Source organism: Dipteris shenzhenensis, chromosome 8 (assembly GCF_047967505.1).
Source record: "Dipteris shenzhenensis isolate YYH24624 ecotype China chromosome 8, Dip_SZ_1.0, whole genome shotgun sequence".
In the NCBI taxonomy this organism is placed as follows: domain Eukaryota; kingdom Viridiplantae; phylum Streptophyta; class Polypodiopsida; order Gleicheniales; family Dipteridaceae; genus Dipteris; species Dipteris shenzhenensis.
Window position 1 is genome coordinate 22,228,064 of NC_141603.1, and position 11,372 is coordinate 22,239,435.

At 41.6% G+C, this 11,372-nt stretch overlaps 1 protein-coding gene across 1 annotated transcript; it reads right to left on the reverse strand.

Annotated features, from left to right (window-relative positions):
- Window positions 1-358: 358 nt before the first annotated feature.
- On the reverse strand, window positions 359-2,281 carry LOC147899284 (hydroxycinnamoyltransferase-like). Its single transcript, XM_087377683.1, has 2 exons — window positions 1,663-2,281; window positions 359-1,363 (listed from the first exon to the last, which is right to left on the reverse strand). Exons 1-2 carry the CDS (start codon window positions 2,101-2,103, stop codon window positions 359-361), a joined length of 1,446 nt encoding a protein of 481 aa, XP_087233809.1. The 5' UTR covers window positions 2,104-2,281.
- Between the last annotated feature and the right edge of the window lie 9,091 nt (window positions 2,282-11,372).

Below are 11,372 nucleotides of genomic sequence, written 5' to 3' on the forward strand. Positions count from 1 at the left end.
GCTATGGAATACCAAAAATGTATTTTCATCATAATGAGATAAAAAAGTGCTATGAGAGATGATGCTAGTAGTACATACATGTATAGTATAGAAAGCGAACTATGAACATGTTACATCATCCAATTCAAGACATCAAAGTCTTGGAAATTTGCTAAACACATGATGAAACATGTCAAACCTAAATTAAAAAAAGAAGTGCAATCACTTCACCTTAATAGAGTTATGTGCATCCTAAAAACAAAAGAATTATATTCTTTTGGACGTAGGGAGATCCTTCCATATTTAGGATTTAAAAACATACAAAGGGGACTTTATGTTCATGAAATTACCTTATTTATGGGTTCGGCATGATGAGGCTTTAATGGGTGTAGGTAGGATGGGTGTAGGTAGCAAGGAACTCGGGGTCTCCAAGAAGCCTTTGTAGAGTACCAGAATCTAAGCACATGCTGATTTCTACATCATCAGGTGACCTACCGCCAAACAAGACTATTTCACCATCTCGCTTAATCTTGACCGCACGAATAGCTACAGGTCTCCCCCATCCGTAATCCACTTGGTATGCGGGAAACCTAGGAGAGCTAGACACACTCATGAACATGCCTTGCTTTGCCGTGGCACCTCCCATCATTAGCCGATTGTCATGAAGCTCAAGCCAATGCATGATCCCTTGTAGATTGCTCTCTCGACAGTGGCCGATAGCAGCATGAATTCGACTAGTGATCTTATCGAAGCCCTCATCGACTAGCCTACCGGCGGTAGTGTGTGCAATGCCGAACATGACAGCATTGCCGAAGTAGGCGGGTGGTAGGGGTGGGGTAAGGCGAGTGCGATAGTTGGCAACGATGACAAAGCCGATGGGCGTGGAGGGGGGCCAACGACGGGCGATGGTGATGCGTTGCCAGAGGTGAGAGCAGAGGGCCTCATAGGAGGAGACTGCGTGGGTGGCACGACGTTTGAGGGAAGTGATGGTGGCAGAGCTGAGGTGGAAGACGGCTTGGACCAAGGGGTGAGGTTCTATGCGATGTGAAACGGGGCTATCTAGGCCCCCCTTGCTGCCTCCATTCTCAATTGCCGGAGGATGTTCTTCCGTCGGCTCCTCCCGAGAGATTTCCGTCGACTGGCCCGGCGAATCTCCGTCCTTGTTTTCTGCTTCCATATCGGCCCCGAATGTTAGCTTTGCCTTTTCCTCTGCTGGGTTCTTCAGCTCCAGCCGCCTCCTATCATGTGATGGCTCCATCGATACCTCCACCCCCCTCGCTATCTCCCCCCATGCCACCATGAAATCCCACAGTGACTGCCCGTCCGCCACCACATGGCTCTGTGCCACCGCCACCGCAAGCCCTCCGTCTGAGAATCGTGTCGCCTGTCCAACAATCTTATCAGTTTTTCACTTCAGAGAAAATCTCAGACAAGCGCATACAGATTCACAAAGTTTAACAGCATAAACTCTACAGGTCTTATGCTTCAGGGCAAGCGTTCGTCCAGACTACCCACAATTCCATAGCGTCTAAGATTAAAAACAACAAGTCAGATTGTCCCGCAGAGATAAGTGCTTCCCGGATCAGATGAGCTCAAACGTATTACACCCTACTTACTTGAGAGCATGTAAGATAAAAACTCAGCTCCATTTAGGTCCCTCTTTTAGTCTGTTTCACGACTCACCTGCACTGATAGCAAAGGGCTCGTAAATAGAGATTCGCCTTTGTACTCCACATGCTGGCACAGGTTGTCGAAAAAACCTTTCATCTGGAAGTCATCTTGTTCTAAATCGCTCATAGGAAAATCGATGCAAGCCTCCACAAAGTCGACGCCCTCGTCGTTGCAGTCGATCACTAGTCTTTTACCTTCTCCCAATGCCAATCTTCCCGCCAGAGGATAGTAATGAACAAGCACAAGCGATAGGCTGGTCTTCAAAGTACTTATAGCGTTCGACAGACCTTGAGTAACGCTTTTGTAGAATAAAACCCTCCGGTTATAGGGTATATCGCGCCAGACGATATCGAGACAGGGGAGAAACATATGCCTTGCCTTCGTGGGAGTGACTGGGACGATCACGGACTTTTCGAGCAACGTCAGTCGAGGGTGAGCTGAGTCCATCGCCATGGATCACAACAAGCAAATTCTCCCAGGTCAGATTTGTAACATATGCGTGCAGGAAGGCGACGGCGCAAGAGGCCGAACGACTCTTAAATCGAATTTAGAGGAGTGACGCCTTGAGCCTTGAACATAAGCTGAAGCCTGCTGGTACAGCTGGATGCAAGGAAGGCTACAAATTACGAGAGAGCAGACAGGTGACAAGCAATTCAGAATCCGAGCATAGAAGTTGATATTTGAACCCTATGGATGTTTAGCTGATGGCGATGATTTTATCGCAGAAATTTGTCTCACCCTTATTCCATTATTGTTAACGCCTCAGGTTGAAAATTTTAAAGTTTTTAATTGAAATTTTCCCACTTAAAATTTTTAATTGAAATTTTCCCACTTAGGCAAATATATAGCCACTAAAGGCTAATTTCCAAATTTTGCGATTGAGTTCACATTAAACATTGACTTTTTGTGAATATTGGTCTAGTTTAAAGGTTTGAATTCTTCGCCCCTACTTAGGGGCTTAGCACATGGGAAGAAATAGGATGGGAATCGGAAAAGGCAGATGACAAGCAATTGAACAAAATCCGAGCATAGAAGTTGGCATTTGAACTCAATGGATGTTTAGCTGACTGCAATGATTTTATCGCCCTTCCGTGTGCAAATTAGAAATTTGTGTCACCCTTATTCCACTATTGTTAACGCCTATCACAAAAGCCCTCACATTGAAAATTTTAAAGTTTTTAATTGAAATTTTCGCATTTAGGCAAATATATAGTTAAAATGCCTTGAAATTTGCACGTTTCTATTTCAGATTTAAAGGCTAATTTCCAAAATTTGGGATTGAGTTCACATTAAACCTTGACTTTTTGTGAATATTGGTCTAGTTTAAAGGTTTGAATTCTTCGCCCCTCCTTAGGGGCTTAGCACATTGGAAGAAATAGGATGGGAATGGGAAAAGGCAGGTGACAAGCAATTGAACAAAATCCGAGCATAGAAGTTGATATTTAAACTCGATGGATGTTTAGCTGACAGCGCTGATTAGAAATTTGTCGCCCCTCTATGTGCAAATTAGAAATTTGCGTCTCCCTTGTTCCATTATTGTTAACGCCTAATACAAAAGCCTTCATGTTGGAAATTTTAAAGTTTTTAATTGAAATTTTTGCACTTAGGCAAATATATAGCTAAAATGCCTTGAAACTTCCACGTTTCTATTTTAAATTTAAAGGCTAATTTCCAAAATTTGTGATTGAGTTCACATTAAACCTTGACTTTTTGTGAATATTGGTCTAGTTTAAAGGTTTGAATTCTTCCCCCCTACTTAGGGGCTTAGCACATGGGAAGAAATAGGATGGGAATGGGAAAAGGTAGGTGACAAGCAATTGAACAAAATCCGAGCATAGAAGTTGATATTTGAACTCGATGGATGTTTAGCTGACGGCACTGATTTTATCGCCCTTCCGTGTGCAAATTAGAAATTTGTGTCATCCTTATTTCATTATTGTTAACGGCTAATACAAAGGCCTTTGCATTGAAAATTTTAAAGTTTTTAATTGAAATTTTTGCACTTAGGCAAATATATAGCTAAAATGCCTTGAAAATTGCACGTTTCTATTTTAAATTTAAAGGCTAATTTCCAAAATTTATGATTGAGTTCACATTAAACCTTGACTTTTTGTGAATATTGGTCTAGTTTAAAGGTTTGAATTCTTCGCCCCTACTTAGGGGCTTAGCACATGGGAAGAAATAGGATGGGAATCTCAGGGGGGTCGCTATGTACAAACCCTCTATATCACGTGCGTTCAAGTCCTATATTTAAAATCCCTTATTTGTAAAATTTTTCATTAATAAAATGTACCCCTTTTCTATACAAATCTGTAATTTTCCTCCAAAACTATTTAAAATAGTCCCTTATGTATATTTATTTCTGTAAATTTTAGAAATAAAAAATATCCTTTTGTTGAACTCACGTGATAGAGTTACATATGATGAGTGACCCCCCCGAGATGGGAATGGGAAAAGGCAGGTGACAAGCAATTGAACAAAATCCGAGCATAGAAGTTGATATTTGAACTCGATGGATGTTTAGCTGATGGCACTGATTTTGTTGTCCTTTCGTGTGCAAATTAGAAATTTGTGTCATCCTTATTTCATTATTGTTAATGCCTAATACAAAGGCCTTTGCATTGAAAATTTTAAAGTTTTTAATTGAAATTTTTGCACTTAGGCAAATATATAGCTAAAATGCCTTGAAACTTGCACGTTTCTATTTCAAATTTAAAGGCTAATTTCCAAAATTTACGATTGAGTTCACATTAAACCTTGACTTTTTGTGAATATTGGTCTAGTTTAAAGGTTTGAATTCTTCGCCCCTAGTTAGGGGCTTAGCACATGGGAAGAAATACGATGGGAATGGGAAAAGGTAGGTGACAAGCAATTGAACAAAATCCGAGCATAGAAATTGATATTTGAACTTGATGGATGTTTAGATGACGGTGCTGATTTTGTTGCCTTTTCGTGTGCAAATTAGAAATTTGTGTCACCCTTATTCCATTATTGTTAACGCCTAATACAAAAGCCTTCATGTTGAAATTTTTAAAGTTTTTAATTGAAATTTTTGCACTTAGGCAAATATATAGCTAAAATGCCTTGAAACTTGCACGTTTCTATTTCAAATTTAAAGGCTAATTTCCAAAATTTGCAATTGAGTTCACATTAAATCTTGACTTTTTGTGAATATTGGTCTAGTTTAAAGGTTTGAATTCTTCGACCCTACTTAGGGGCTTAACACATGGGAAGAAATAGGATGGGATTGGGAAAAGGTGGTCCCAGGTGGTCCCATCACTACAAGGCATAGGCCCTTTTCCGATAAAAATAACGACGTTTTTTACATTTTTTTAAAAAAATTTACGAGCGCAAACGTCGTTATTAACGTTGTTATAAGCGTCAGAAAAGAATGGTCGTTATAAAGCGTCGCTATATAGCGACGCTGGTAAACGTCGCTATATAGCGACACTGATAATCGCCGCTATATAGCAACACTGGTAAACATCGCTATATAGCGACGATTAATAGAACTTTAAAAAAAAGCATTAGTGCCTAGGGCTAAACAGGGCCATAGCAAGCCCTGTTTTGCCCCACTAATGGTTTTTTTTTCGTAATTACAAAAAAAAGTTTTTTATTACAAAATTTCCCTTGCGAAAAGGGTGATACAAAATCGGTCAAATGAAATGATCGAACAACAAAAGCATATATATGTCGAAGATATACAACATTGTTTGTTACAAAATTACCCTTTCAAAAAGGGTGATACAAAATCGCTCAAACGAGCCGATATACAAATCGATATACATGGCAAAGTATATGCAAACTACTACTACTATTACTCATTCGAATCCTCGTTGTCCTCCTCCTCGTCCTCGTCTTGCTAGCCTGATCCTTGGTCCTCATGAGCTACGCCTGCTCCCTGACCCTCGTCAGGTGCGCCTGATCCCTAGCCCTCGTGATCGCTCACCTCTAGTGATGGGACACTCGAGCTTTGACCCTAAGAGTGAAATTATATTAATTGAAAATTAGATTGGAACTTAAAGAATAAAACAATTTAAAAAGTGAGATTACAAGTAGGAGTAGACTTATACTGTGCGACCAGCCACCTCAACCCAATCGACCATCGCTCCCATTGCCTCTTGCTCAATAAACCACAGCTTTGTTCCTATGCGAAATGCACACCGTGTCTCTGCATGTGTAGGAAGATGACCCATCACAGCTTGCTATGGATCCAATTTATGAGAGTTAGATAAAGTGCATGTAATATGTAGTAAAACAATTAGAACAATACATTAAATGAGAAGTAGACTTACCACGGTTACCTCGAACGCCAACCGTCCGCCTGCACCAAAGTGCGAAGTACCTACGGCATCTAGCTGTCTCCTTGTAGCCCTCCTCTCACCCTCGAACATTTCGGGATGGTCCCTATTCTGCTTCTTGAAGAACTTCCAATCAGCTTTGTCTGCCCAGTTGGGTTTAGCCATCCCCTTTGCGATGGAAGTACACAAGGTTGATCTACGATGTTTCAAGACCAAACCCATGCGCTCTCGCATATAATTCTCATTAAACTCCCAATTTGGTGGGTTAGGGTATTTTTGTTTTAATTCATCGATGACCGCCTACTTCTTTTGGTCATCTTGATATCGCCAATCAATAGCAATGCTGCTCTTGAAATGATGGCTCATCAACTACCTCATGGTGGCTATCACTGCTTGTCCTTTCTATCTTCTATTATCTCTCTGACAGCTGCGATTTGATAGGAGAGGTCCTCGACTGGGTAAGGAGGACTCATGGTAGTGGCAGAGTCAGAGCGAGTGGAAGCTGTGCGAGTGCTTCTAAAGCGAGGAGCAGTGGGAGTAGGAGAGGGCAAGGGACCTGACTGATACTATGTCTCAGGACCAAGTGGAGACCTGTAGGGATGTGAGTATGCTAACTCGTCTACATCTCCGAAGTCAGCACAACATAAGCGGCCCCTCCTACTCTTCCTTCCCTTACGATAGGCATGCGTAGGTGATTACCCCTCAGTCGAAGGGGCATGAGGGGACAGCTGGGCAGTAGGTCCAACTATCAGTGTAGGAGAGGGAATTGTTGAGGTCCTCTGAGATAGCAGAGAGAAGAATCTCATTGCCTCCTCATCGGTCATCTGTGCTACAAACTCATCGGGACTCCCGACAAAGCCATGGGCTACTAGCAAAGGACTTCCCCGAGGGGTAGTCACAGTGATATGTCCGAGAGGAGTCAGACCAGGGATAGTTACAGGGGTAGTCCCCTGAGGTGTCGCCTGAGAGGAATCAAAGTCCTCTAGAGCATAGAGACGTGATGTCTCCTCCTATGAGGCTGTCTGTACTCGTCGAACGTGCGACGTGATCCCATGTCTAACGTAGACACAAACATAAAAACAAAAAACAAAAAACAAACATAAGCGTAGGCATAGGCATAGGCAAATACATATGCTTATGATCGAAAGAGGGGAAAGAGGAGGAGAAAGTTTATGCTCATGCTCATGCTTATGCATGAGCATATGAGCATAAAAGAAAAAGAGAGAAAGCTTGAGCATAGGCAAATACATATGCTTATGAAAAGAGATCGAAAGAGGGGGAAGAGGGGGAGAAAGAGAGAGGAAAAGAGGAAATTGAGACATGCTCATGAAAGAAGGAAAGGAGGAAGAGGGGAAAAAGAGATTGAAAGAAGGAAAGGAGAAGGAGACATATGCTCATGCTTATGCTTATGCATGAGCATAAGAGAAGGAGACATATGCTTATGCTTATGCATAGGCAAATACATATGCTTATGAAAAGAGATTGAAAGAGGGAAAAGAGAGAGGAAAGAAGGAAAAGAGGAGAAGGAGAAGGAGAAGGAGACATATGTTCATGCTTATGCATGAGCATATAAGCATAATAGAAAAAGAGAGAAAGCATGAGCATGAGCATAAGAGAAGGAGACATATGCTCATGCTTATGCTTATGCATGAGCATAAGAGAAGGAGACATATGCTTATGCTTATGCATAAGAGGAAGAAGAGGGAAAGGAAACAAAGCATATGCTTATGCTTATGCATGAGCATATAAGCATAAAGAAAAAGAGAGAAAGCAGAAAAAGAGAGAAAAAGAGATTGAAAGAGGGGAAAGAGAGAGGAAAAGAGGAAAAGAGATTGAAAGAGGGGAAAGAGGAAAAGAGGAGAAGGAGAAGGAGAAGGAGAAGGAGAAGGAGAAGGAGACATATGCTCATGCTTATGCATGAGCATATATTTAAGCATAAAAGAAAAAGAGAGAAAGCTTAAGCATAAAAGAGAAAGAGAGAAAAAGAGATTGAAAGAGGGGAAAGAGGGGGGGAAAGAGAGAGGAGAAGTGGAAAAGAGATTGAAAGAGGGAGACATATGCTCATGCATAAGCATAAGCATAAGAGAAGGAGACATATGCTCATGCTTATGCTTATGCTTATGCATGAGCATAAGAGAAGGAGACATATGCTCATGCTTATGCTTATGCATGAGCATAAGAGAAGGAGACATATGCTTATGCTTATGCATAAGAGAAAGAAGAGGGAAACGAAACAAAGCATATGCTTATGCTTATGCATGAGCATATAAGCATAAAAGAAAAAGAGAGAAAAAGAGAATGAAAGAGGGGAAAGGCGGGGGGAAGAGAGAGGAAAAGAGGAAAAGAGATTCAAAGAGAGGAAAGAGGAAAAGAGGAGAAGGAGAAGGAGAAGGAGAAGGAGACATATGCTCATGCTTATGCATGAGCATATATAAGCATAAAAGAAAAAGAGAGAAAGCTTAAGCATAAAAGAGAAAGAGAGAAAAAGAGATTGAAAGAGGGGAAAGAGATTGAAAGAGGTTAAGCATAAAAGAGAAAGAGAGAAAAAGAGATTGAAAGCTTAAGCATAAAAGAGAAAGAGAGAAAAAGAGAGAGGAAAAGTGGAAAAGAGATTGAAAGAGGGAGACATATGCTCATGCATAAGCATAAGCATAAGAGAAAGAGACATATGCTCATGCTTATGCTTATGCTTATGCATGAGCATAAGAGAAGGAGACATATGCTCATGCTTATGCTTATGCATGAGCATAAGAGAAGGAGACATATGCTTAAGCTTATGCATAAGAGGAAGAAGAGGGAAAGGAAACAAAGCATATGCTTATGCTTATGCATGAGCATATAAGCATAAAAGAAAAAGAGAGTGTGCTTAAGCATAAAAGAAAAAGAGAGAAAAAGAGATTGAAAGTGAGGAAAGAGGGGGGGAAAGAGAGAGGAAAAGAGGAAAATAGATTGAAAGAGCTCATGCATAAGCATAAGCATAAGAGAAGGAGACATATGCTCATGCTTATGCTTATCCTTATGCATGAGCATAAGAGAAGGAGACATATGCTCATGCTTATGCTTATGCATGAGCATAAGAGAAGGAGACATATGCTTATGCTTATGCATAAGACGAAGAAGAGAAAGGAAACAAAGCATATGCTTATGCTTATGCATGAGCATATAAGCATAAAAGAAAAAGAGAGAAAGCTTAAGCATAAAAGAAAATGAGAGAAAAAGAGATCGAAAGAGGGGAAAGAGGGGGGGAAGAGAGAGGAAAATAGGAAAAGGGATTGAAAGAAGGGCAAGAGGAAAAGAGGAGAAGGAGAAGGAGAAGGAGACATATGCTCATGCTTATGCATGAGCATACATAAGCATAAAAGAAAAAGAGAGAAAGCTTAAGCATAAAAGAGAAAGAGAGAAAAAGAGATTGAAAGAGGGGAAAGAGGGGGGGAAAGAGGAATGACACAAGGCATCGAGAGAAGAGCATCCCATTCTTTCACTACACGGTCAGTAATGCCAAGAGATTCTAGCTCTGTGGTAGAGATTGGAGACTTTCTAGAGTTCCTTATTTAGAGGCATTTGATATAACTATGGATATATTTGCAGAGGTGCTTCTAGAGGAGACTCTGGAAATCCCACGGGAATAGAAAGATCACTCTTTTCTTTTGGATTTCTATCCATGGTGGGATTGCATTGAACCTTTAGAGATCTAGATTTGGAGCCAACCCTACTTGCCCTCGTTGCCTCACTACTTTGGAGATGATTTGGCATTGCTTATGGGGTTGCAGATAGGCGAGGATGATTTGGATGGGTGTAGCCAGGATTTTCGATCACTTTGTGCACTCCCCATTCTTTATGATATGGGGCTCAGTGGCTTGGTTTTCTCTTACTAGGCCTGAGGTCTTTTATGAGAGACATGACTCTTCTCACGCCATTTCGATTCGATGTCATCAGGCTGAGTGCCACACCTTCCTTTTGTAGCAGTACATGCCTCTATGGATACCTCTTTGGAGATACCAGTGAGCATAGCAGCCTGGCATATCTGGAGAGCCAGATGCGCAGAGGCATTAGAGGGAACTCAGGTTCATCCCTCGCACACATTGGCTAGTATTTGGACAAACACCATACATACTTTGATGGCGTATGGATGAGCATGCAGGGAGACAACCATGTAGCCTCAGCTAGGAGGGCTTCTATCTTCAGGGAATGGAAGGATTCTCCTTTCTTCTCTAAGACTCTTACAGGGTTGAGGTGGCACTTTCAACCTCAGCCTTGGTTGTTTTCCACCTCATTTTGAGGGGGTTTATTTATCCTCATGGTTACATGATGTATTCCGCTTTGAGCTTGCTCTCGCAAGTTTATTCTCTCACTTAATAGAAGTCTCTTTCTTGAAAAGAAAAATAAGACCTTAATGGCAATTTCCTCTTCAATTAGATTTTTAGAAATGCGTATGAACTGCATATATAAGTATGGGTGCTCAAGTGGGATGCCCAAGGTCGTACCATAATGTAAAAAATTCCATCATGGAAAGAATCCTTAAGTCATAATAATACTCATCATTCAATTCATCCAAGTATCCTCTTGCACTAGTCTTTTTCGGAAAGCTAGAAGATGGCTGAGACCTTCTATGGCATTATGCTCTTCTCTTGCTATAGAGAAGATGCAAGTGTCATCTCTAATCCTCGTAATTCACTTCAACAACCAAGCAAGTCTACAAACTTGGCCAAATCATAGTTTTGAACATCATGCAATACTGCAAATAGTAAAAAGCCAAGAGCATAGCATGCGATGCTGCTAACAATGAGAAGCCAAGGGGTTTTCTATGTTCATATGTCCATGGCTCAGATAGTGGAGGCGGAGTAGGATTGGCTGAGGGAGGATCCATCGCCAATCAAGGTGAGAAGGTCGAGTCAAACTGTCTGTCTATTCCAGAAAAGCTGCGGGAAGGAGAAAGGCAAAGAGGGGAAAGAAGAGGAGAGAGGAGGAGAAGGGGTCAGAGGAGGAAGCAGGCAAGAGGAGGGAGGCAAGAAAGAGGAGGGAGAGGCACGTTGAAAGGGCGGGGAAGAGGGTAGGAAGAGGGGGAGGGGGGAAGGGGGAAGAGAGGCAAGAAAGGGCAAGGGGAGGGTAGACTGAGGGTCTTGAAGTTCTGGCAGGTTCAAGTAGCAGTAGAGCAACTGAAAGGATGTGATGTATATTTCTCAAGGGCGATCTCCAAGAGCGTGATAACCAACTTGAAGAATTGTGTGGATGGCAAGTCCCAATTGTCATCTCAATCAGCTAGAGTTGCAATGCACCTATTGATGACATCTACCCTCAAAGGGATTTTTGAGCAATAGGATAAGAAGATGTCTCTTAAGGTGACTTTTCTACAAGAGAAAGCTACCGATGCAGTAAAGGCAGTGCAACTTGAGAAACTTCTTAGGGAGGGTGCAAAAGCCA